The sequence below is a fragment of the Hippocampus comes genome, unplaced genomic scaffold (assembly GCF_001891065.2).
Source record: "Hippocampus comes isolate QL1 unplaced genomic scaffold, H_comes_QL1_v1.1 scaffold84, whole genome shotgun sequence".
NCBI lineage: Eukaryota > Metazoa > Chordata > Actinopteri > Syngnathiformes > Syngnathidae > Hippocampus > Hippocampus comes.
Window position 1 is genome coordinate 345,090 of NW_017805144.1, and position 27,401 is coordinate 372,490.

A 27,401-nucleotide genomic window follows, 5' to 3' on the forward strand; every position below is an offset into this window, starting at 1 on the left:
AAGCACTGTGATTAAAAGACACGAAGACCAAAAATGACATAATGTGATACAGCAGAACCTGTCTTAAAATATGCTTACCATTCTTATGAGTACAGAAAGAAGTCAACCACTATAAAGCGAAAAAAAAACCACTTAATTAGAATTGATCACCCAATAGTGATACTGGAATCTTAGCACTTTTAATGCGAGTCCATCTTTTCATAACAGTCTTTTTTAAGGCTGGTCATTCCTGACAAATACATGCTGCAAAAAGGCCACAAAAAAAAAAAAAAACGTGCGTGCTAAACAGAGGTTGAGTGAAGTTTACGAAAGGTCATGTACGATACGCCAACATCTCACCTGATGTCATACATGATGGAATTTTGAATTTTAAACTTTTGGACAGGTTATGCTGACATAGTGAATCGTACAAACTCAGGATCTGGGCGGGTGGGGAGGGGCGGCATTTGATGTACAGTAAATAGTTAATAACCTGAGGAGTGTGTTTTCACGGTTTTATACATTTGTTCAAATAGCCAATGAGCATTAAAATCTCTTTCTACCATTCCATTACCTTGGGCTGGTGTTCAAAGAAAGAAGATACCAAGTTGCTACTTAAGAAATGAAGAACACCTCCACAGAACTGCAGAAGGCATGACGGTACTTGTCTGAGATGTGTCGTCTGTGTGTGTGTGAGTGCGCACGCGTTGAATCACAAGACACTCCCTGTGCTTGGTATTGGTAAGCATGTCTGTCATGAGAGTACAAAAATATTATGCGCGGGTGTTCAAATGGCCCTGAGGCTACCTTTGCACACAAGTGAGTAAACCTAAAGCCCTCAGGGCAACTGTAGTGTCTGCTGTTGATCTTCTTCTTCTTCTTCTCCTTTCGGCACGTCCCTATTCAGGGGTCGCCACAGCGAGTCAGTAATTTCCATCCGCCCCTGTAAACCGTCCTACCAACTCGCATGGTCGTCTTGGCAAAAGTTTTACGCCGGATGCCATTCCTGACGCAACCCTCCCCATTTCTCCGGGCTTGGGACCGGCACTGGGGAACAGTGCACCCCCAGGGGAGGGCACTGCCCCCCAGCGGCTGGGTTAGTGTCTGCTGTTGATATGTGTTGTTATTTGTTTTACAGCACAACGCAGCAGAGATTACTGACTGATTCCTTTGTTTGTGTTGACATAAATGAATATTCAGGAGCTACAAGTAATTTAGACTCCGTGGCCGCATTCCATGAGGTGAGACTAAACAGTTCAGACATTTGTAATAATAATATTAAGAATAATTAATGAGATATAAAATGTAAGAATGTCTTAGATGAGTGATATTTGGATTGATATGTCTGAAAGTGAGCCCCTATGGACATTATGGGCCTCAATTCCTCGGCGCTTCAAAATAATGTCGCATTCCGAAGGCAGACAATAAGTGAGTCGTCTTCATGTGCTATTGTTGGTATCCTTCTTTTTCTCATTTTCATCTTCTATGACCAGTCCCAGTGTTGTAAGAACAGAAAAGCAAATGCAAAACTCATTTTCTGGTGGTCTCAATTGAGGTCTCGTGAGGTACTCGAAGAAGTGTGTGTACAATATGCTCAATGTGTGACATGCGTGCGTGTGTGCGTGCGTGCGTGTGTGTGCGTGATTCATGGAGACATGGGAGTGGTGCTAAAGGGTGTGACTCTGACACACACTCTATCATATCGTCCAGGTGAGTCTACAGTTTGTATAAGGGCAGCAAGGCAGCAACACAAGTAACCGGACTTGGACATTGACGACGAGGTGACCCTCACGTTAAAATCCACATTGAGATGCTTTGGAGTCTGCTTCTCTTTGCCGATGAAAGCTAATATTTTGGCTTCCTTTTCTCTTCCAGAGCTGCACATGAATAAACCCTAAAATGATGCTACTTTTACTTCTAACAGGTAAGAATTTTTTTCCCCCTTCAATTTTTTCCTTCACTCTTCTCTGGTGCCATGTTTCAGCCCAAAATCTGATGTTTCTGTCCATAAGTGAATGGAATCTTGGAGTTGAACCAAGTGGTAGCTAATATACCACACATACCGCATACGAAGAATGAACCTGCATGCTTTCTGTCATGATGGCACATGTTTAAAGAGTTATTATCGCAGATGGGACTTAGTTTGGGCCTGCTTTTCCTTTCTTACAAGACTGATTGTGTGGACGTTTTCAAAATAGCAGCACACTGAAGTTAAATAACAACCAACGTTGTCAAATGATTCGCTTGAAGTATGCGATCTGCTGTAAAGAGAAATAGATAGACAGACAGACAGACAGACAGACAGACAGACAGACAGACAGACAGACAGACAGACAGACAGACAGATAGATAGATAGATAGATAGATAGATAGATAGATAGATAGATAGATAGATAGATAGATAGATAGATAGACAGGTAAGTAACTAAGAAGATGGATAGAGAGATAGATAGGCAGCCAGGTAGGTAGGTAGGTAGGTAGGTAGGTAGGTAGGTAGGTAGGTAGGTAGGTAGGTAGGTAGGTAGGTAGGTCGGTCGGTCGGTCGGTAGGTAGAGGTTAGACAGACCGACACACAGACAGGTAGATAGATAGATAGATAGATAGATAGATAGATAGATAGATAGATAGATAGATAGATAGATAGAAACATGGACATATAGAAACATGGACATAGTAGGATTAGTTGACCCTATGTTATGATTAGTAGTAGATATCTAAGTACGTAAGTAGATGGATAGAGAGAGATAGGCAGACAGACAGGTAGATAGGTAGGTAGGTCAGTAGGTTGTTGGTAGGTAGACAGACAGACAGACAAACAGACAGACAGACAGACAGGTAAATAGATAGATAGATAGATAGATAGATAGATAGATAGATAGATAGATAGATAGATAGATAGATAGATAGATAGATAGATAGATAGACAGATAGACAGAGATACAGACAGGTACGTAGCTGAGTAGATGCATACAGGCAGACAGACAGGTAAATATGTAGGTAGTTAGGTAGGTAGGTTGGTAGATGGAGAGTTAGATAGGCAGGGTGGCAGACAGACAGACAGACAGACAGACAGACAGACAGACAGACAGACAGACAGACAGACAGACAGGTAAGTAGATAGATAGATTGATAGATAGATAAGTAGGTAGGTCGGTAGGTGGGTAGAGAGACAGACAGATGGAGATTGATGGAAAGACAGACAGATAGATGGGTAGACAGACAGGCAGACAAACAGACCGATAGATAGATAGATAGATAGATAGATAGATAGATAGATAGAGTGACAGCCTCATTTTGAATTGGTGTGAAAGCACACAAAAGACAAGGAAAAACAATAAATTGATGGAACTTTCAAAATGCAAAGGGGATGAATTCCATGGGTTACCTCTGACAAAGCCAGGATCTTAGAAGTAACATAAGAATTTCCTCTTCCAGCCGTGGCTACGGTATCTCACGCCCAGACTGACTGCAGACAAGGTGCTTGTTACCCACGCAGCAGCGACCTTCTTGTGGGCCGGGCTGATCAGCTCCATGCCTCATCAACATGCGGGCTGACAGGCCCCGAAGTGTACTGCACGCCATACCAACAGGTACGAGCCAGCAAAATTCTCACGAAAGCTCCTGACACAGAGTTTGAAGTTTGTTTCTATGAGGCCTTTATGTTGACACTTCTTGACATCGAAGGGACACGATAAAATAATGCCAATTGTTTATCACATTTGCCTCAGCTCATCATATGTCAAAACTAAAACACATGAACATGTCAGCTGCCCATAGTTCACATCAATAAAGGCTAAAAAAAAGTCTAAAACTAGCGGTCATAAATGTTTTAGTCTGTGGATCTGTAAAGGACACATCACATTTGTTTGTTTCAACTGTTTGCCCCTAAAAAATTATGTACTGCAGCATGTGTAACGTCAAATATTTTAAATGTTCCTAGATAGTATACATTTATAGAGTAATTCATCAGATGATTAAAAAAATAATAATAATAATTGGATTTGGGGAAACGTCTCTTTCAGTAGCGGAAGATCTCACACACGCACACACACACACACACACACACACACACACACACACACACACACACACATACATCAGAATCATGTCTTTGTACCTGGTGATTGCAACACATGGAGGCATATGAGGCAGAGGTCATGGTGAACACGCCGACAACACATACAGCGAATGTCTGTGGTAGTTTTGGCTGGACTGCCCAATGCCCTCTTAGTCAGTTTCATTTTGGTGCCAGATCCTCATTTTGCAACGGCACCCTTTCACCAACATTTTTTATCTCGGGAACAGTCTGCAACACCAACCACCAGATCATTCACAGACTCAGCACGAAACTTGCATCCCTACATAATTTTGCTGCTGTAAATTGGGAATGGGCGGCCCGGTAGTCCGGTGGTTAGCACGTCGGCTTCACAGTGCGGTGGTACCGGGTTCAATTCCAGCTCCGGCCTCCCTGTGTGGAGTTTGCATGTTCTCCCCGGGCCTGCGTGGGTTTTCTCCGGGTACTCCGGTTTCCTCCCACATTCCAAAAACATGCATGGTAGGCTGATTGGACACTCTGGATTGTCCCTAGGTGTGAATGTGAACGTGGATGGTTGTTCGTCTCTGTGTGCCCTGCGATTGGCTGGCAACCGATTCAGGGTGTCCCCCGCCTACTGCCCGAAGACAGCTGGGATGGGCTCCAGCACCCCCCGCGACCCTAGTGAGGTTCAAGCGGTTCGGAAGATGAATGAATGAATGAATGAATAAATTGGGAATTTCTCCATTGTGAGACAAATAAATGTTTTCTTTTCTTATCTTATCTTATCTTGCATGCAAGCCATTTTGAAATAAAGGCCTACGGGATCATCTGAAATGTTAATGATTTACTTCTTTTTCATTTACAATATTTACTTTTACACTCTCCCTCTCTCAAAAGCTCAACGTTGAGACTTGCTCAAACCAAAAATAACAGTGTTATGAATTATAATGTGTCAGTAGGCGGGGGACACCCTGAACTGTTTGCCATCCAATCGCAAGGCACACATAGACGAACAACCATGCGCGCTCACATTCACACCGAGGGACAATTTAGAGTGTTCTTCCGGGTCATCGAAAACAACAAACATGGCGTGTTTTCACCTGTTGGCTATTTTCATTGAATTTTAGTTTGATAATTAGCTTGAAATACAACGACATTACATCTGTTCTTGATTCTCCCCCGTGATTCTCTCCTTCCCCGAAGTAGTGTCGTCTCTCAATCAGCCGTGCATGAGAGTGAAGCTGACATTAGACAAGCTGACCCGGAAGTACAAAATCGTGCATTTAAAAAAAGCTTCTCCTTACAAAAAAAAAAAATAAGATTGCGATATCTCACAATCTTTGCAAGGGAATGCAACAATTGCGAGGGAACGCAATCTTTGCGTGGGAATGCAACATTTTGCAAGGGAACGCAATACTTTGCGAGGGAATGCAAAGTTTTATGAGGGAATGCAAAACTTTGCGAGGGAACGCAACATTTTTTTTTGTTTCCCGTTAGGGGCTCCATAGGAGGCTAAACAGTGTAGAATGCATTTTTTTGTGAAAACAAAATCTGGCACTCTCACGCTCAATGCACTTGTCCTCAGTTACTGCCGTTGCCTTCTCTTCCGGGTTCTTCCCCTGCCGCTCTCTGTCACACACATCGGTTATGGGACACTTTGTCTCTCATAAAAAATAAAAAGCGCTCCCCTCCCATTCATTTCTTCTGAGTGCAGCCTATGTTCTCAATGTGAATCTGCCTGAGGGAATGTTAGGCATGTTAGGCGTGTACTCTCCCCCTCTCTGGAGGTGATCCATATTTATTTTATTTATCTGCGTGACTTTGACCAGACAGGGAGAGGAGAAAACAACACCCATGTTTATCTCAGAGTTGCCATACTCACTTATGGCGAACAATAAAGATCAACAATGATTAAGACCCCAAATCAACTAAGCTCACGAATCAGATGGTGTGGGGAACGCTTTCTCAGCTTACTGCTCCATTCTTCAGCCTCACTCGGGAGCATTGACCATATATTTGGTGCCCTGGAATATATTAATAATCAAAATCCGAAATGAATATCTAATGTATTTTTAAATGTACAATTCAAGAAAAACACATTTGATTTTGAGGTAGGAATTTATTGGCTTGTTATACAAACAAAGCTGACTGGATAACCCATATCGTAATCTATTCTCGTGCAAAACGTTATACCAGAAGCAGTGATTCAAAAAGATAGATTGAAGGGCAGTGCAGCTATTGGATTTGGTTGTTAAATAGTGATTTTTAAACATGAATTTATATGGATCATATAGTTCGTAGGTCATGCTGACTTCGTCAAAGTCAATAATATGCAGAACCTTTGACACCATTAGTAATGTCATCAGGAAACCAGTGCATCCTTGGAACCAGTACGGACACGTTTGCAATTAATATTGAAATTTGGGGGGGGTTTGTACTGAATGCATTTTTTAAAATAATTTTCAATTTTATCTTTGCACATTACCTTTACTTGGGTTCACATTTATTTAATTTGTCACGCATCAGATCACTGGCAAGAAATGAATGCAAATACATGCCATGTTTGTTTGAGATGATAAAGAACTGTGCCAAAAGCAACAAACGGTTAAAAATAAATGCTCAAATAACAGCAGGACTTTACTCAGAATCAAATCTGCTCAGGTTTATGTGGCGCACTCTACTGGATTGCTGGTCATTTTGGGTTAATTCACCAAACTTTGAAAAAAAATTAATTCCCTGATCAAGTTTTATCTATTGTTTTTCTCCTTGTTTGTAAAAGAAAAAAAGACAATAAGTAAACAAATGAACAAAAAACTGTGAATGCTTTTCAATTCAAACATTCAAAATACAGAGTGCAGAGGTTGCTGGATTACGTTCATTTGTCAGTGAGCTTGCTGAGTATTTTTGCAACATTTGTAAATGTGCGGATGACACCAAGTGCATTGAAATGGTTAAACCATTTAAATGGTAAATGTCTCTATATGTCTCAAATAAGGGAAGGTCAAACACAGATTCAAACTATTTCAGTAACCTCTGCCACTAATTTGTTTGATGTTGTTTGTTTGTTTGATTGAACAACTCAAAACCACCGTCTGAACTCATATTGGACTTTAGCAGACAAAATAAATAAATAAATAAATTCATAATGTGTGACCTGAGGCACGTAAGCGTAATGAACTTTGGTGAAACATTTATGTTGCAACAACGAACAACTGGTTGGGAACTTTTCCCTAGCGGATAGGCGGACAGTTTCTCATTCTGTGTGCGAGAGTGGCAGTCACTTCCAGGACAGAGCAGGGTGACTAAATATTGACTTAAGTGGCAACAGTAGCAACTGGGATGTCACCACGTTAACTTATTTATTCATTTAATGCTGTCAAGGCAAATTAATGCATCACAGTACAAACTTTATGAGAGGATATAAACATATATACTGTACCATACAAAAATTAACTTGCAGGCACAAATGTTTGTTATGAATACACAGAAAGACACCTGGAACACATACTTTACTGCAAAACAAGTAAACATGAAAATAATATAGTGCAGGACAAAATATACTATAAAGCTTTACTTAACATTAATAGACTATAATAGACCAAAATAGAAAAGAATAGTATAGAATAGAGGATTATGGTACAAAAGCAACAAATATTGAAAGAAAATAACTACAATTAGACGCCAGTGTCCTAAAATCTGAGAGAAACCTATTTATTGATCCGATGCTGTGCTTCAGTGACTTATCTAGCGGTGGAGGCACAATCAAAGGGACAAATTTGAAGTTGCTCATGGGTCCATAATTCCCTTATGATGAACACGCTCAGCACCAACCAACCATGAGTAAATGCAGTCCTGTGTAGGCAGAAGGGCAGAGCTATGTGGTGAGCAGGGGTGTTCATGGCCACCCCTGGTCATTCTCTGGCCACTCACACATTTTGAAACTTGTGACTTTTCTCTAATTTTCAAATGGATGCAGTGTTCTTATACCCTTGTTACTCTACCACACAGCTGCATATAGAAAAACTAAGCTTATGATTGATCTCACTGCTAATTGTAAAAGAAGCTGTTATGAGTATAGAACACTTAACACTTAATATTTACAGTCAATCAAAATAATTGCTTTCACACCAGAACAAAGAAACAACATGGCCAAGAAATCAGCATTTATTATACCATCCACATTCATGGTTTCAAATAAAATGCACATATACACCAGTTTTGTCCAGTACGAGCAGAAACGAAGTAAAAAGCAAATTTCCGAATTTTGAAGATTATTTTTTTCTGTCATCGTGCTTTTTTCGAGATCATTTAAATGTGCCACCTATCACATTATGTAAAATGGTTTTGGCCTAGCCAATCAGTGCGTGAGATAGAAATAGACGATGAGATCGGACACACAAAAATGGCATTGTTTGAAATTAAGCTCAGCAAAACATTGCTGTTTACTTAGCGTTGTTCCTGCTAATGTGAATGTGTGCATTTTATCTCATAAAACCCTCACTGTGACTATTATGATAAACAATGACTTCTTGGTTGCGGATATGGCTGCAAGTATGTATATAAATTGTGCCAATGTGGCCGACCGTACTTCACCAAGGTATTGTGTCACCTTTGGTGCAAAGACCATTCATTGGCATTGGCTGTGATTCAGCTATTGTTCTTGTTTTCTATTCTTCAGAGGAAGATGAAGTGCTGCCCATGTGACTCCAGAAACCCAAATGGACCACTGGCCCACACTGTCAAGGAAGTGCTCTCCACTGCTGGACCAGAGAGATGGTGGCAGTCCATTAAAGGTTGGCCAAAAAAAATTTGAAAAAAGCATGGGGTGACTTTTGTTCTGTTGAATAATTGGGGTTCGATGAGAAGGAATTGAGGTAGACTGAGGCACAGTTCAGGTGAGAGAGTTGTTGCGTCCTGTCAGAATTCCCACAACTCAACCCATAATGGAATTTAATGCAATCATTTAAAGCTGACAATAAAGTTCAATACATAGAAGTCATCAACACGGAAGACAAATCATGTAAGACTTCAGAAGACTTCAAGGATGGTGGGAAGTCGGATTTATCACACTCAGATTGTCACATTCCGACCTCAAAACATTCGAGGCGAATGTTAAAAAACAGCTGCCCGCACCGGTGATGAATACGATGATGGTACCGCCGTACAGCAATCATCTCAAGACCTGGAACAACAACAGGAAAAAAAACAAAAAAAAAAAAAACGTGACTTTAAAATAACATATATGGGATTTTGCGTTTCATATTACCTTCGCCACAAAAGAGGAAATGCTTAACATCTTGCGTGCACATGCTCCAAAAAAACCAAACTTTACATCCATCCATCCATTTTCCGATCCGCTTTATCCTCACAAGGGTCGCCAGGGGTGCTGGAGCCTATCCCAGCCGTCTTCGGGCAGTAGGCGGGGGACACCCTGAACCAGTTGCCAGCCAATCGCAGGGCACACAGAGACGAACAACCATCCGCGCTCACACTCACACCTAGGGACAATTTAGAGCAGTGGTTCTTAATCTGGGTTCGATCGAGGGTTCGATCGAACCCAAAGGGTTCGGTGAATCGGTCTCAGGGGTTCGACGGAGCCTCTGCCATGGAGGGTAAGACACATGCGACTCAACATGTCAATTAGTTATGACACGCCCATTTGGCCATCACTGGCTGCAGATGATCACATTGCATTACTTGTCCAATCAGTGCTGTGGGAAATTTTGTTCACTTAATAGCCAACGTGTGACTGTCGTTATAGTACATCGTACAATAAAAAAAATATATATATATATATATATATATATATACTTATCTCTTGAAATTTTATTTACATTATTGCGGGTTTTTTTTAAATCTTGAATTTGTAAAAAATATATTTTTTTATTTTTCACTAATGAAGTGTTCGGTGAATGTGCATATTAACGGGTTGGGTTCGGTACCTCTAAGAAGGTTAAGAACCACTGATTTAGAGTGTTCAACCACCCTGCCAAGCATGTTTTTGGAATGTGGGAGGAAACCGGAGTATCCGGAGAAAACCCACGCAGGCACGGGAAGAACATGCAAACTCCACACAGGGGGGCCGGAGCTGGAATTGAACCCGCCACATATTTTCCATAAATATTAATACAGTATTCACATCTGTATGACAATATTTTGTAATATAGCACCACCGAGTAGTGACAGAAAATGCAATTTTTTTTTCATTTGACTGTAATGCACAGAGCCCAGTGAATGGATCCAAATGAACATTTGTCAATAAAGCCTGAAGTTATTGATCAACGCCTTGCACAAAATAACTTGACATTTCGGCAAAGGGCTTGGCCTCAACAGCGCCACGGCTCTAATGATTTGACAGTATGAGAAAAGGCTTCTGTAACTTGACCCAAATAATCCTATCTTGTCAAAATTTCACACATTTGATGAGAGTCCAGGCATGAAGAAATCTACAAACTTATTTTTCATCGTAGTGGTATCGCCACCTACCGGCCAAAGAAAATACATGCTTTATTTCTTTGTTGTCTTTTTTCCTCTATCTCATATTTGCTCAGAGAGTGTTTAAGCCTTCAAGGTGTTGAAACACGAAGTTTGTAATTCTTTGTGAAATGTTGCCTTGGCAATGCAGTGTCCCCCCCCCCCCACCACCCCAAAAAATGATGATTTTGAGTGTCTAGTCTACCCATGCAGGAAAACTGCGCTTTGCATCATAACTGACAAAGTAATCAATATTTTGTGCCTTTTCTTAAAAATTGTTCAGTAGTGCAACCTGGAATGTTTTGATGAAAAAGTACCAGTTGTATGTTTCACCAACATCTACGAAATGTTGTAGGCATATGAAGCAGCCCAAGACCTACAAAAATGTCTGTGGGAGTTATATGCTAAACCTAACTGGAAGTCCACCATTTTAATTTTTTTTTCAAATTTGGCCCCATTTTTTTGTTACCAAGTATGAACCAGATCAATAATGTGAATTATTCAAAGCAGTTTTCCCACATCTGGCACTGCTCCTGTCTGATGTGCTCGGGACAGGCGGGATATTCATTACAATGCTTCGAGCTGATTGGGTGATAAGGCAACTCGTACACGCCTACCAAGCAATTTTTTTTTTTGGACAAATCACGACAATGGATGAAAATTTCGTCACTGGCATGCACCCAGTTTTGACCAGCTGAGTTACCTCAGTGATTGACACAGATGGCATCATGGCGTTGACTGATAGTTTTTTTGTTTGTTTTATTTTTTTTGCAAATTAAACATGCGGATAAAGGGTGTTAAAATGTTATTAATTAATTGCAGCGTCCATGCATTCGTCCACCGGTGTCGCCATGTTTGGTTTGTTTGTGTCGTCGCAGTTGCATCTCTCACCGCCAAACACACCGTTGCTTTGTGTGCTTTGTGATTGGTCCGCGCTACCAACGCGGCTCAAGATTTTCGACAATTGTTTTGAAACTGTTTGTGTTTCACCTGAAAATGTTAAAAATGAAAAGTAATAGCAAAACTTTTTTTCATTCTGTTGCTGTTGCGACACACTGTTGGTCACAATAACTCAGCTGTTTTTGAAGGCCTGAAAATTCACAAAAAAATTCATGAAATTGCCACACTGTTTTTTTTCCTCAGGCAACGTTGAAAAGTGTGGTGTTTCTTCGCAAGCGGTGAATGGAGAACAAGCCATTTTGTTTTCAAGCTATGTTCATGCACAGATAATATTTGCATGTGTGAAGATACAGCTATTGTACGTGTATGGGCATTATTTTGTAAGGGTTTCTGTCCCAATCCTAATCCCAAGAGAAACTTAATAGGATTTAAAACCTACAGGAAATGTAAAAGTGAATTAAGTCCATCCATCCATTCGTCTCAAAGGGTTTCACAGGCCACCAGTTGACAATGATTGATGACATGTTATGATTTTTTACGCCCAAATGGGCACGGAAAAACTCAAACTTCCCCTTTGGGAGGAAAAAAAGAAGCACGTAGCGAGTAGCAAAAATCCACATATACAGTCATTGAAAATTATAATTGCTTTTCTTTAAACACCTCAAATTATTGCATGAGCAAAGATAAACCTCCAAGTTTCTCTTTACAAAAAAACTTGAGCTTCCAGGTGTCCGGAAAGATTCCACAAGCGTAGACAAAGACAAGAGCCTTTGAAGAAAGTTATATTTCCAAAAACACAAGCCCAACAAAGTGCAACGAAGGACGCTGGTAACAATCAACCGGGAAAAGACAAGAACAAACCTAAAACGTTAGCAAGGCTTGATAATCTGACAGTCAGTTGTGACTGTCAGCGTGGCATGGCTTTTAAAGGAGAAAAGTAATGAACTAATGAACCCCAGGGGTTCTGTGAATCGGTCTCAGGGGTTCGACGGAGCCTCTGCCATGGCGGTTAAGACACACCTGACTCAAGATGTCAATTGGTTTTGACAAACCCGCCATTGCTGGCTGCAGATGATGACATTGCTTGTCCAATCAGTGCTGCGGGAAATTTAGTTCGCTCAGTAGTCAACGTGTGACTGTCGTGATAGTACGTCGTAAAATAAAAAAAAAAAAACCTTATAATTATGTCTTGAAATTTTATTTAATTTTTTTCAGTTTTTAATAAATTTTTATGTCTTGAATTTGTAAAAAGCCATATTTTTATTTTTCACTAATGAAGGGTTCGGTGAACGTGCATATGAATTGATGGGTTCGGTACTGTACCTCTAACAAGGTTAAGAGCTGGAGACTGAAAAAACTAAACAAACAAGACAGGATCATGACGGGTCTGGGTGATATATATTCTAGAATCTAGATGATAATACTGTCTCCTCTCTCTCCTCAATATTTGATAATAATGCATGATTGCGCTTTTACTCGATTGTTTTTTTCCTCTAGAGGTGGCTCCAGTAACATTTCAATTGGACCTCAACAATCTTTTCAAGCTCGACAACCTGATCCTTAAATTTAAGGTGTGTAAAAATGTGCAGCGTTTCTCATAAACCATCAGTATTGTTTTATGTCCTTTCCTCTCATTTGTGTTTTCCAAACATTTCTTTTATTCGACCTGAGCGCACTTATCATTTCTGAATCTGATTTTCTCTGCAGGGGCCTCGTCCAAGTGCCTTGGTTATAGAGAAGTCTTTGGATAATGGCAGGACATGGCAGCCTGCCTTCTACTTAGCTACAGACTGCCAGAAATCATTTCCAGGGATCTCCACCGCGTCGCCCGTTACTGAGGAGCAGAAATATTGTTTTACGCTGCCCCCTACTGAAACAAACCCATATCAAGATCATACAGTAAGCACAACCCCAATTTCTCTCACAGCCTCCATTTTTTTAATCTTCTGATGGTAAAAATACCAAAAACAATTTTTCATGTACTTTTCATTGATCCCCACAGCTCAGGTCTTCTCAATAATGTTTGCATTTGAAATAAAATACAGAGTCTAGTCCCCATTACATTCAAAGTAACATTTTTGCTCTTTTCATATTTACCATTAAGAAGTGACAAGACATACATAGTTGTATACCGCTAACTGTGTTCTCATGTTTTTTCTTACCAAAGTCAACTGTTCTGAAATGGCCATGATTTATTTTCTTTTATATATATTTTTTTCATAAACTGTAAAAAATATTGTAATTTTTATATTAGGGTTTATTTTCTGATATTTCCCCGAGTCTGTGTTTAAAGTGCCACACGATGTGGCTGTTCCAACAAAAGTAATTTCATGGTAGACTCCAATTAAAGTGAGGACACAATACATAAACCTTGGCGGTGGAAAAGAAAAAAAATGGAATGCAGCATGATGAATGCAGAACACACACATGAAGTATTCTCTTTTCCAGATCGAGTTCAGTCCACTGCAGCACTATCCTTATCTCCCAGATCCCAGCAACCCAAAGATTAAAGGTTAGTTTTTGTGTTCCTCTGTTAGTTAGAGTGTATTGCATGTAGGATGTTACGAGACCCTTAGAAACCCCAGTTAAGAAGGACCATGGAGTTCCCCCCAAAACCAAAAAAAAAAAAAAAAAAGGATTAGGACTAAGCAAAAATATTTTATTTTCAAAAATTGACATATATGATTGTAAATAAGCATTTAACTTCCGACACTGAAAACAAACTAATGTCAACCTATTGGGTCAGCCTACTAATATGCAAAAAAATAATAATTTTGTGTGTGTGTGTGTGTGTGTGTGTGTGTGTGTGTGTGTGTGTGTGTGTGTGTGTGTATTGATCGATCAATGGATTGATTGATCAATAGATAGATTCCCTTGTCATTGGATAATGACCAAATGTCTTTGATTGCATTATGGATCATGACAAAAATGAGTCTTCTGATGGACTTTTCTTTGACCCTCAGATGCGACTGGTTTAACAGGCCTGAGGGTAACCTTGGCCGAGTTGGGCGAGGTGCCACGTCAACCGGGCAGGTCTCTCAGTAGGTTTTTCGCCTTGAAGGAGATGAAAGTGATGGGCAGCTGCATGTGTCACGGACATGCCAGTCACTGCTTGCTGGAAGCCGTCAATAAGGTTCGATTCCCATTGCTTACAACCACATCATTTTGATCGAACTATCGATAAGATTGTTTGCCGGATCGACTAGTGTTGTTATATGCACACCTGTTTCAACCGCGCACCCTTAATAAATGAAAGTGGGTAATGTTGTCAACAACTGCAGGTGAGCCCACAGTGTGACTGCCAGCATAACACTGCTGGTGTGAACTGTGAGCGCTGTGATGAGCTTTACAATGATCTACCCTGGAGACCTGCGGAGGAAGGCAACACGCACACCTGCAGACGTAAGACACATGCCCACAAGTTCTGGAATCACTGAGTTGAGATGATCAATGGGAGGAGTCTGAATATTGAAAACTGTAACACTTCACACAACTTGTTTGAGATTGTAATATTTGGGAAGAAGAGATGACAGGAATCAGCCATGACTGAAAACGTGATTACTCTTCTTTTGCCCCCCTGACAGTAATTGGTTCAACCGCCTGTTTGGGGAAATGAGTTTGGACCACAACACAACATGGTTCTTTTATGAGTTGTGTACTATATGGGGAAACCAAACCAAATGAATTTGTCAGCAAACTCCAGAATTGATTGTGTTTGTTGACCCCCAAGTAGTAGCTATTCAATTCTCTTTCTGTACACCTCAGGCTGTGAGTGTAACAACCACGCCCAGCGCTGTCGATTTGACCAAGTTTTGTATGAAGCCAGCGGCCGGAGGAGTGGAGGCGTGTGTGAAGGATGTTTGCACCACACCACAGGACCACATTGTGACCAGTGCGTCCCTGGCTACCAGCCCAATCCCAACAGCCAGATGGATCGTCCCGATGCTTGTATACGTAAGTCATCAGAAGGAGGCCGTTTGTATGGGGGAAAAAATGCCTGAGTTTAAAATTGAAGTTTGTTTGTAGTCGTGCATGTGTTGAGTTTTTCCGAATTCTAAACAGTAGTATGCTTGCATGGATTTCGTGCAGTTTGTCCTTATTTGAGCCATTCTCCTCTAGGTTGTGTCTGCAATGCTGAAGGGACAGTGAATGGGGGACGATGTGATGACAATACAGGCCTGTGTCAGTGTAAAATGAATGTGGAAGGGCCACGCTGCGATCGGTGCAAACGAGGCTATTATGGTCTTTCTGCATCCAATCCTCTGGGTTGCACAAGTGAGTCAGCTGGTTTCTTGACTTGTTTTCAACAACGTTTTCTGTCTCCACCGCACATTATTCATGTCACTTTGGGGCAAATTAATACATGTTCAAGACATTGAGGTAATATTTATTGATATACAGTATATATTAAACGAAACAAAAAAACCAAGTGCAACATTTCGCTATTTGTATTTCCTTAAATGATTATTAATGAAACTAATTCAATGCAATTAATTATTACAATACATTTAAAAAGGGGGAATGTTAGATCTCCTCCCAAAAGACTTTTCATAGGTCTTGTGTAAACTCAAAAGACATCATCGGAAACTAAAGAAGCCAATCCACTAAATATATTTGTTAATGCGTTCACATTTTTCTCCAGACACTGGACAGCTACAAACCAAAGTTTCTCGGCCCAAGCCCCGCTCCTGATAGTCTTGGTAACAAAAGTCGTAAGCAGCACATTAGAGTGGTGCGTTACTCATTTGCATGAAATAGAACTGCTCCCTCAAAACATATTGATTTCAGCGTGATGAAGACTGTAGTACAAGATTCTATATTTTGTAGTTTGGCTTACTATTGAGACTTGGGAACTGTTTTAAGTTGTGAAGGTATCAAATGTCTCCATAACAATGAAATTACAACATATTGTTCTTTTCTTTTGTTACTCACTCATGACATGTACTACTGTAATCATATGTTTGTCAGGAATTTCATTTATGTTTCCCTCTACCCCCCCCCCCTCCCGCCCCCTTTCTTCTATCCAGAGTGTTCCTGTTTTCCAGAGGGATCACTATCAGACATTTGTGATTCAGTGACTGGCCAGTGTCCTTGCCGGCCGCACTTCCATGGCCTTACTTGTGAATCGTGTGCAAGAGGCTACTGGAAATCGCCGCAGTTCCAGCGCTGTGAACTCTGCAACTGTGACCCCACAAGGTCCTTCAGCGATACTTGTGACCAGGTGTGACCTACAATACTCGCTCCTGCTCTCGTTCCTCCAATAAAAATGGGACACCCTGCATGATATGAAGCGGGAGGCTGTTTACTCTAATTGAGAAGGATTTTGTACAAAAAGTCATGCATGAAGGGAGAAATTACACGATGAGGAATGATTTCTGAGTAATGGGGCTATGCAACTTTATAGCCTTGAAGAGTTCAATTTCTTGCTCAGTTGGTTAATTGCTTAAACATGTTAATGTAAAAGCGCCCCGGTGGTCGACTGGTTAGCACGTTGGCCTCACAGTGCAGAGGTGCAGGGTTCGATTCCGGCTGTCCTTTTTGTGTGGAGTTTGCATGTTCTCCCCGTGCCTGCGTCGGTTTTCTCCAGGGACTCCGGTTTCCTCCTACATTCCAAAAACATGCATGACAGGTTCATGGAACACTCTAAATTGTCCTTAGGTGTGAGTGTGAGCACAGATGGTTGTTCGTCTATGTGTGCTGGCAACCAGTTCAGGGTGACCCCTGCCTACTGCTCGAAGACAGCTTGGATAGGCTCCAGCATGCCCCTCGACCCTTGTGAGGAAAAGCGGGTCAGAAAATAGACGATGGATGGATGTTAACGTAAAATGTCGCCATGGGCTAAAACATGAGAAAACGTGTACTTCTCAAATGTTGCAGAAGTATTGGGAATTCTGGTCAACCAAAGATTTTTAGGCCACTTTTTAAAAGGGTTCTTGGAAATAAAAGTGACTAGATCATTTTTATTCATAATAAGCCAGAGCACCACACTTTGAGAATCACTGACTTGACTTCATTTATTATTATGCAGTTGTTTGTGTTTTTCCATTCGGTGAAAGCCTTTTTTTTACCTTTTCTGTTTCTCTTTCTAGCTGTCAGGTCAGTGTCAATGTAGGCCAGGCTTTGGAGGCCAAAAATGTACTGATTGCCCAGCCAACTCATATGGCGATCCTCTCATTGGCTGCAAGCGTAAGTCGGTTTCTCTTGATATCTTCTGTGTGGTCTTTTTTTCTCTCATGATCGTAATTACAATAACACAGACGCATGAAAAATAGTTATACCCTTCTACTATCAGAGGTTGATGTTTTGACATCCCTCAATCTTGCAAAAGTCAATATGTGTATACTGTGTGGATAAAGTCATGACAGATGTGAAGAAACATTCTCATTACTTTCCTTGATGATGATTGTTGGCATTCATATTTTGTAAATCAAGTAATCATCGTCATTTTGTGTGAATCTTACATATTTCAACTGTTTGTTTTCCTTTGATGTTCCCAGCTTGTCTGTGTGACCCTGAAGGCACCCAAGTTTGTAACAAGCAGACGGGAAGCTGTTTGTGTCGTCCAGGCATCACAGGCGCTCGATGTGACTCGTGCATGAGAGGACGCTGTGACTCTTTCCCTAATTGCAAGATGTGTCCTTCTTGCTTCTTCTCCTTGGATACACAGCGACAAAGCTTCGGTTTAGCCTTGGAGAAATTCACCTTGAAAATCCCTTCTCGTCCGGGAGGTTCTGGCGACCTTGGGAATTTGGAGCCCCGTATTCGAGCCCTTGAAGCTCGTCTGAATTTCATTCGGCTCTCTATCTCTCTTCCTCCCAGTTCTACAAGACAGATTGATGATGCTCTGTTCCAACTAAAGAAATTAAGGTGTGGAAATATTTTTATTAACATTGATATTATTAATTCAATATGTTTCCTGATATTAATAATGTCACTGATGGTGCAGTTTATTCACGTGACCTCCAGGCATGCAGCAGGCGGTTAATTGCCACTATGTGAAAGTGTGAATGTGAGTGAGAATGGTGATCTGTCCCTATGTGACCTGTGATTGACTGGCAATCTGCTCAGGGGCCGTCACTTGCCCAAAGTTAACTGGTATATGCTACAGCAAACATGCCCAAAGTGAAGCAACAAACAGGATAAGTGCGATATAAAGTTGATGGATGAATATGAATGCTTGAGTTCACTCACTTAGTTCTATTTATCTCACAGGGAGCAAGTGGACAATGTAAACAATGGCCTCTCTCCTCTGCCACCAAAACCTGATCCGAGCAAAGAGCTTGACAAACTTCAGGTCCTGCTGGACACTCTAATTGTTGAATACAACATCAAGAAAGAAGCCATGAAGAACACAATCAATCCCAGCAACACAGGTCAGTGATAAAACCTTTTATATTCAGTCAGACACTCACTTTTAAAGTGATCCTTGATCCCTGAGCGGAGTTTGCTCGCTGTTTAAACCAGTTTGACTGCTGCCAAAATATTTTAATATTTGTAACAGTCATGCCTTAAAAATAGTTCATTAGGTAACAGTTAGCGCGTCGACCCCACAGTGCAGAGGTCGTGGGTTCTATCCCAGCTCCGGCCTTCCTGTGTGGAGTTTGCATGTTCTCCCCATGCCTGAGTGAGGGGGTTTTCTTCGGGTGCTCCGGTTTTCCTCCCACATTCCAAAAACATGCATGGCAGGTTAATTGAACGCTCTCTTTTTGTTCCCTGCGATTGGCTGGCAACCGCTTCAGGGTGTCCCCCATCCATTGCTCAATAACAGCTGGGATGTGCTCCAGCACACCCCGCAATTCTTGTGAGCATAAGCGGATCAGAAAATCGATGCATAGTTAACAATTGTGCGGCCCGGTAGTCCAGTGGTTACCACGTTGACTTCACAGCGCAGAGGTACCGGGTTCACTTCCAGCTCCAGCCTCCCTGTGTGGAGTTTGCATTTTCTCCCTGGGCCTGCGTGGGTTTTCTCCGGGTACTCCGGTTTCCTCCCACATTCCAAAAACATGCATGGCAGGTTAATTGAACGCTCTCTTTTTGTTCCCTGCGATTGGCTGGCAACCGCTTCAGGGTGTCCCCCGCCTATTGCCCGAAGACGGCTGGGATAGGCTCCGGCGCCCCCCGCGACCCTAGTGAGGATGAAGCGGTTCGGAAATGATTTAACAATTGTCACAAGAAAATGACAATTGTTAAATCATTTCCGAACCGCTTCATTTAACTTCAATGACAAATGATAACATAACAACCCACCTGTCGTTGGTTGCAGATGCACACCTTACTTTTACCATTCGTTATTGTCACACAAGTATAAATAGACTATTCCTTGCTGAGGCGGGGCCTTTTCGAATTAAAAAAAAAAAGACAAAAAGAAAAATGAAATGCATCTGTAATGTTTGAACTTCAGTGTTTTGCTGAAGATTCTTTTTCTGTTTCGATCCTGTTCAGTCCTCACTGCGCTTGTCATGATACGCTCAATGCTGTCATATTTCATCATGTGTTCCAACTGCTTTCTCTTTTTTCTTGTTTCCTTTTTGAGATGACTTGCCTTCAACATATTTCAGAATCCAATAAACTCTGCTCATATTGAGTTTTTCTCTCTCTCAGGTGCTTTCAATACCATCAAAAACGCCTATGACGAGTCTGCAGATGCCGCAAAGAAAGTTGATACTACCAAAAAAACTGTCAAGGAATCAGCTGATGCCAGAGAAGATACTTTAGATCTTCAGGAAAAAGAATATCCAAACAATACTCGAGAGGTCAACAAACTAAACCAGAGCATGGCGTCCCGCCCAGACCTCACTCCTGTTGCTAAAAAGGTACTGGCTAGGCCTCCATCATTTTAATTACTAGGGCTTGAAGTTGTGTCTAAATGATGAATATTTCTCCAGGTATGTGGCAGTGTTCGTTCCGAGCCCTGTACTCCACTCATGTGTGAGGGTGGGGACCTGTGCCCACCTGAAGGAACTTTGCCCTGTGAGAAGGGCTCAACATGTGTTGGTGCCCTCCCTCTGGGCAAGAGGGCAGATGCCGATGTGAAGGATGTAAAAGATCGTCTGGAAAATCTCAGCAACAAGATCACGGAGGCAGCAGAGAAGGTACAACTACACACACACACACACACGCACACACACACACACACACACACACACACACACACACACACACACACACACACACACACACATATATAAATATATCTATAGTTATTAAAAATACCAGTGGCGGGCGGTTCGTTTTGGACCAGGGCCTTCAGTGGGTATATAGCAGGGGTGTCGCACTCATTTTAGTTGCGGGCCAATTTGGAGTTACTTCTTCCCTCGGAGGGCCGTTATGACAGTGAAACTACAAAATTATTACCGATACTTGTACACAACAAATTAATGGATTACTAGTTTTGAAATCAGTCCAGTCAAATAAAATAGTTTGTTCAATTATTGCTCAAGTGAGGGTAAACAGGGTAACAAAATTATTACAAAATCTCAACGTTAGTTATTACACATGACACTTTGACATTTTGGTACAGATCTTAACTCATTGACACACGTGATTTGCTTTCGCGGGCCACATAAATTGACCTGGCGGGCCAGATCTGGCCCCCGGGCCTAGAGTTTAACACATGTGGTATATAGTGATGTAATCCACCTCTTAATAACACCATCACATCACAATATGTAGCCCCGGCCTCCCAAAAAAACACTATTTATGGACTCTTTTTTCGATATCATTTAACCAAACATATGTACCTGTACTTTTACTGTATTTTTAATTCACAGCTCCAAAACACCCAAGACAACACCAATGGCATGAGGCAGTCAACAGACGATCTTTCCAACAAGATAAGGGAAGCCAGAAATGATCTAGAAGATGACCTAAGAGAGGCAAAGGATATTGTGAAAGAGCTCAAAGATTTCCTGTCAGGTACAATTATTTGTTGTGTAATGGGATGACGGCTCTAATTTTGTGGGAAAATGTTAGTCATGTTAGCTTGGGTATTCAGAACAAGTGGTGGTTTTTGATAGGGATGATAGGAGCATCTAGCTTTATCCAGCATCGTACTACAAGCTTTTTTGATATCAAATAGTTTATTTTCACCAAAGATCGTAACGTTACAATATAGTATTTGTGAAGAACTACACTATTGCAAACTAGAACTGTGAAGATTATATTCCTCAAGTGTCAATCAAAACTGACCATTATTATCTCTGCTGATTGCCTTTAAACAGTTTGTGTATTGGATTTCATTCTATTGGACAAGTGTACTTCTCAGAAAGAATGCTTTGTGTGTATGTGCATCTTAGCTCTTTTTTTTTTTTGCCTCAAACTTGTCTCATTTCTGGATCTAGACCCATCATCCAACCTGACACACATTCAGGATGTGAGTGACCGGATCCTTAAAACCAAACTGCCTTTCAGCCCGGATTCTCTGAAGAAGAAGCTCGATGAACTGAAAAATCTTGCCGAAAACCTACCGGACAGTACGTCCATATTGAGCAAGTCAGAGCCGCAGTTGGATGCGGCCAGAAAACTGTTGCAAGAGGCCCAAGATACCAGGTGAATATCCAACCTGGAAAGTTTGCGGTTTACTTTGAATATATTCCGTTCTTAGATTAAACTCTACAGTTAACAGTGATGTGCAGTGAGGGTTGGGGTTGGGGAGGCACTCAAATTTCTTCATATGTCATAATGTCAAAGCATGTTGATGGTTTTGATAATCACCTATCATATCCATTGGCCATCATCAGGGTGTCATTATTCCACTATTCCACGGAATACATCATGCAGATCACTTTGTTGCATACTTATTAAAAGCACCTGCCTTGAATTTGAGCTCCATCTAGTGGGCGCTGCTCTTGCTAAACAGCGCTTCACAACTTCATCCATTAAGTGAGTGCGTTTTGTTGACTTGCTGAAAAATAACCCGAGTCCTTCAATTGTTTTAAAAACCGTTCTACACTCAGGTATGCATTTTGCAGAATTTTTGGCAATTTTTTTCAAGTCACAAAATCCCGTACGGTACACACAGTCGTCAGTCTCACTCGTTGAGAATGAAAAGCATGGAAACCAGTCGCTTTTTTTATTTAGCCACAAAGTCAGTCTTCACGTGTACACCATTTTGTTTGAAAAGGACGAGTAGTTTCCTGTCTTTTCCCGACTCTCGTCGTTTGAAGCAAATCTGGTAATTCTGGCATAGGTCTCCCAGTATTTATGATTTCCTGCTTTGTTTCAAAGTCCAGCTTTGAAAAATGTCTTAGTTTGGAAAGGAAATCCTCCTTTTCCAGGGTGAGAAATGACAACTTGTAGCATCGCACAGCACACTTCTTGTTTACTTTTTGCACATGGGTTAGAGTTCACCGTGACCTGGCTGGTGACAGGCTATCAGGCAACTCACTATCGCCGCCTTCCTTGAGGCAGAGGTATTGGCTGGCTCAAGGTAAGCATTTTCCCTGTGGATTTGTGTCATATCAGCTGTCCATGCCTCACCTCTCGTGTCCGAAGGAGACTCTTTTTATTTAAGGAGGAAATACAGAATTTTCTGCCTCCCCTGACTGCACGTCATTGACACTTCATCAGGCATCACTTACAGCATTAAAAGTCTTCTTTCTCAAATTCAGAAATGTGTGATTTTTCTGAATCGAATGATGTAAAAGTTTCTGTTGAGTCCTCGGAGTGACAATTAATGGCATATTGACAGGGACACGGCTCTAGGGGTGAAGGACGATGTGGATGAACTGCTGGCAGGCTTTGATTCCGTGGAGGACTCCCTCACTGACATGGAGGACAAACTCCAGAACAGCATGGATTCCATAGACAACTTGAATAGAACTCTTACTAAGGTAAGACCCGGGAAAAATTATCGACAGTATGCCATGTGATTATCCTGTTGAGGGTGATAGAGAAACTATCCACAGGGACAATCAGAGAATACATTTGGAAAAATGATTCAGTTTTATAATATCTGATTTCATCCAGGCCAAAAATCAACTGAAACCAGCAGAGAAGACTCTGGATGATGTGTCATCCGTGATGAATCCAATCAAACCGCAACTGGATGAGCTTAAAGATCTCCTGCGGGATGGAGCCGAACAAGCTGAGGACGCTCAGGAAACCGCAGACCAAGCTGCGGATGAAGCAGCTGATGCTGATAAGGTCAGCTTGGAGATGATCAGAAATCAGGCTTTCGGATGAAAATTTTTATTCTGCAGGCCTTAAACGCTGTACTGCGTGCTGTGTGTTTGTACAGGCAAACTGTTAATGCAATACCATGTTTGTTTTTATGAGGGTATTCGACGATAATGTACGCATACATACATACGCTAATACATACATTATATACCATGAACATGTTTGTTTTTTGTTTTTTTTGTTTGTTTTTTTTTAGGAGCTGTTGACGGTGCAGGAGCAGTTTGATCTTCTCAAAAATAAGGCTACTTCTGGACAGCCTCCTGGAGGAGCAGGGCCAGGGGATGAACAGCTTACAAAGCTCATGAAGGATGCTGGGAATCTGGCCAACACCACTGACGGCATGTTGAAGGCTCTGGAAGGTAACAGATTTACCACATCAATCACTCAATCAAATTGTGTTTATAGAGCACTTTTCATCCATAAAAATGCAACTCAAAGTGCTCTGCAATTAAAACATTGAAAATGCAACATAAAAAGAGTACCCTCCCGCTCCCCCGACATACAGTGCACAGATATGTAACCAGTAACCCCCATAAGCATGCCTCTGCATACACATGTGCACACGCACACAAAACACACACACGTAACCTGATAAACTATGTTAAAAAAGACATGGCAAGTCACTGAGAAAACATATAAGAAAAAAAAAGCACCCATGCTGACCAGAATGACAGTCACCACTCCTCCCAGCCCGGCATGAGGAAACATTGGAGCTTAAGCGAAAAAAAAAAAAGAAAAGAAAAACTAAGACAGTAAGATTAGATAAAAATAGGCTTGAATTAAAATTGCTAAAATAAATTATGAGCGGCATGGCTCAGTGGTCGTCTCCCAACACAGAGGTCGGGGGTTCAATCGCTGGCCATTGCAACCTTGTTAAAGTGTCCTTGAGCAGATATCGAACCCCTGCTTGCTTCAGACGTGGTACAGTATTTTCTGTTTTCTTACAAAGTAACTAAGTAGTTACCTGTCAACTAGGATTCCAAATGAAAACCCACCAACTAGCCAAATCAGGGTTAAAATTGATTTTTATGTGTGTTGATAAAAATCTAGCAGGGAGAGAGAGAGAGAGAGAGAGGGAGGGAGGGCGTAAGGGAGTAAGTAGCCTGCAACTGAATTTAGACTGGACAACAAAAATAAATAAATAAATACATAAATAAAAAGGAGCAAATAAAAGGAGCAAGCACTCAGGATCTCTCTCATTTCCAGCCATCCCGTCATCAGGAATGCTTGAACGGAGCCATTATGGCGCCCTGATCCGACAAATATGGGATGTTTCTCTGATGATGCATTGTATGTCTGTGTGTGCCCTACGATTGGCTGGCAACCAGCTCAGGGTGTCCCCCGCCTACTGCCCAAGGACAGCTGGGATAGGCTCGTGCACCTCCCTTGACACTTGTGAGGATGGATGGATGGATGGATGGATGGATGGATATGTAATGTTAAAACTGAAAACCTTGATTCTTTTTAGCAAATAATCATGAGCTCCGAATTTTATTAAATATTATTTTTAATATTTCGACCTCCTCCCACATCGCTCCTCTATGGGTACGAGACAATAAAAAAAAATTGAGTTCCTGCACGCTGGTCCATATTTACTTCCATAAACTGCCACGTGACCTCATCTTATGTTTTAGTCACTTGACGTCGTGCTTTGTGCACAAGCGTGTCACTTCATGGACGCGTTCCGTTCGCATTAGAAGTCGCGTTTTGGGCGTCACACCCTGCAATGTGAATGTAGCCTTAGTCTGTGCTCCGCGCTACTAAAAATGAATCGCCACAGTTTGGACACCCCGAAAGAGAGAGAGGGGGTGATTGGGCTTGTACGAAAAAAGCAGCACGTGCCTCCTTAATTGTCTAATCATAAACACATTGGCTGCGCGCTGCGGGATAGCTGGCCAGCAGCTCGCAGGAGGCTAATGGAGGCTACACTGTCAGAGCTGCATAAAGGGAATGCTGATGAATGTTAATTACTGTATAAGGTTTTATAATTAAAGATTCCAGTAAAAATGTGTATTGCTATAGTCTTTGTCTCAAATATGTAAAGTATAACTACTGTTTACATATTTTAAACATGCTGGTACCCACAAACCCTTCCACAAAAATTCCTAGGGGGCAGGGTTGGGGGGGGGGGTGCAAACCCTACTTCGCAGATTTTCGTCTTTCGCGGGTGGTCCTGGTGCCCATTAACCACAATAAGTGAGGGATCATTGTACTATAAAGGCAAATTGGCACGGTAGTCGACTGGTTTGCACATCCACCTCACAGTCCAGGGCTGCAGGGTTGATTCCAGCCCCAGCCATCCTGTGCTTGCATGTTCTCCTAGTGCCTGCGTGGATTTTCTGGTCTCTGGTTTCCTCATACATCCCAAAAACATGCGCGGTAGGTTAGTTGATCACTCTAAATTGTTTGTAGGCTGAGAATGGTTGTTTGTCTATCCTGTATGTGCCCTGCGATTGGCTGGCAACCAGTTCAGGGTCTACCACGCCAACTGCCCGAAGACAGCTGAGATAAGTTTCAGCAGCCTCGAGACCCTCGTGAGGACAACCGAATCAGATCATAGATGGATGGATAGACAAAACAAGGCAACACTGGCCTCGTGGTAGCCTCCTTGCTGGGGAGTTGTGTTTTGTCCACCTACAGGGTTGTCATTGTGTGGACTTCCTGGACCCGGGAGTGGGGGGCACTTTTCACATTGCCAGAAATTTACCCCAGTCTATCCACGGTTGGATTTGTCTCTGTAGCAGCATCCTCTGTTGTTGCGGATGTTTTCCTCACCTGGATCCTCAGAGCCTTGCCATGTCTCCATACTGTCACGAAATACAGTATGCACTGTGTGTGTCTGTGTGTGTGTGTGTTGAGGTGAATGAGTTCGGATAAATGTGTATGTTTGCGTGTGGGGATGGGATACATGTGTCTCATGTGTATTCTGTATTTTTTCTTTTGATTGATTGTTTGTGTTGGATTTTTAATGCGTGAAAACTGTTCTAGAAATACCATTTGAGTTGATTCTTAGGCATCCAGAATGGATGATTTCTTTAACCTACCGTACACTTGAGATTGGTGGAAAGAAACTATACACAACTTGACCAAAAAAAAAAAAAAATCAATAAATACAAGTAAAATCATGATTTCACCATGTCTTTCAACTGCAAAGACATCTTTAAACTAATTCCTCGTTCATTGCCTCTCCGCAGGAAAAGCCGATTCGCTGAAGCAATTGCAGGATGAGATTCTTCAAAAGTCCTCAAAGCTTGAGGGACTTGATGCCAAGCTTAAAGACCTTGTGGCACAACTTCAAAAGAAAGGCCATGATTTGAGCACCTGCCAGGGCTGAGGGACAAGTTATTTTCACTCCGGTACAAGACACAATGTTTAACAGAATCAGTCTTCATTAAAGCAGACGTTCTCCTTAACCCTCAAATACTGTTGTTACTTGTCTCCATAACATTGCACCTTTTCTTTGACAGATGCACCGTGTCGGGTTTGGAAAGATATGATTCTTCATGAAAAGAACCACCTTTGCGTATACTATATCAAACATTTAGCGAGGGTGTCAATGGTTCCATTGCGGTAATCTGCCGATGTATGTCTTTTGTTTGAAAAGTGACATGGGAAATCTCAGCACAAAATGTATCAGTACCACGTTTGCCTTTGCATAACCTACAGGCTGTCACAAAGATTTGATGTCATTTTGTAGTCTGTGAATAATCAATTCTTGCTAAAATATGAGATATGGAAAATGAGGTTTAATGTACTTTATTCTGGCAGAACAATGACATTGCCTCGCAATGAATTTTTTTTTTTTTTTGTCATGTGTCACAACACATAGGTG

At 41.6% G+C, this 27,401-nt stretch overlaps 1 protein-coding gene across 2 annotated transcripts; it reads left to right on the forward strand.

Annotated features, from left to right (window-relative positions):
* The first annotated feature begins 782 nt into the window (after positions 1–782).
* On the forward strand, positions 783–27,339 carry lamb3 (laminin subunit beta 3). 2 transcript variants are annotated; one of them, XM_019867690.1, is made up of 24 exons: positions 783–798; positions 1,690–1,760; positions 1,855–1,903; positions 3,415–3,569; positions 8,694–8,808; positions 12,887–12,960; positions 13,097–13,288; positions 13,838–13,901; positions 14,353–14,522; positions 14,671–14,791; positions 15,155–15,343; positions 15,509–15,664; positions 16,417–16,610; positions 17,479–17,575; positions 17,887–18,256; positions 18,602–18,762; positions 19,991–20,202; positions 20,275–20,481; positions 21,160–21,304; positions 21,730–21,937; positions 23,079–23,220; positions 23,357–23,533; positions 23,766–23,928; positions 26,764–27,339. In XM_019867690.1, the coding sequence occupies exons 3-24, from the start codon at positions 1,879–1,881 to the stop codon at positions 26,901–26,903; spliced, it is 3,477 nt and encodes a 1,158-aa protein (XP_019723249.1). In that variant the 5' UTR covers positions 783–798; positions 1,690–1,760; positions 1,855–1,878; the 3' UTR covers positions 26,904–27,339. The 2 variants fall into 2 exon arrangements, with proteins under 2 accessions (XP_019723249.1, XP_019723248.1); XM_019867689.1 differs by lacking the exon at positions 783–798 and adding an exon at positions 1,528–1,544.
* The last annotated feature ends 62 nt before the right edge of the window (positions 27,340–27,401 follow it).

What these genes read in the sequence shown, in the direction of transcription:
- lamb3 (XM_019867690.1), top strand. Translation starts at nt 1,879, where the DNA reads ATGATGCTACTTTTACTTCTAACAG. An exon ending in ATGGTGGCAGTCCATTAAAG is followed by an intron (nt 8,809 to 12,886) that starts GTTGGCCAAAAA and finishes TTTTTCCTCTAG; the next exon opens with AGGTGGCTCCAGTAACATTT. An exon ending in CAATCCTCTGGGTTGCACAA is followed by an intron (nt 15,665 to 16,416) that starts GTGAGTCAGCTG and finishes TCTTCTATCCAG; the next exon opens with AGTGTTCCTGTTTTCCAGAG.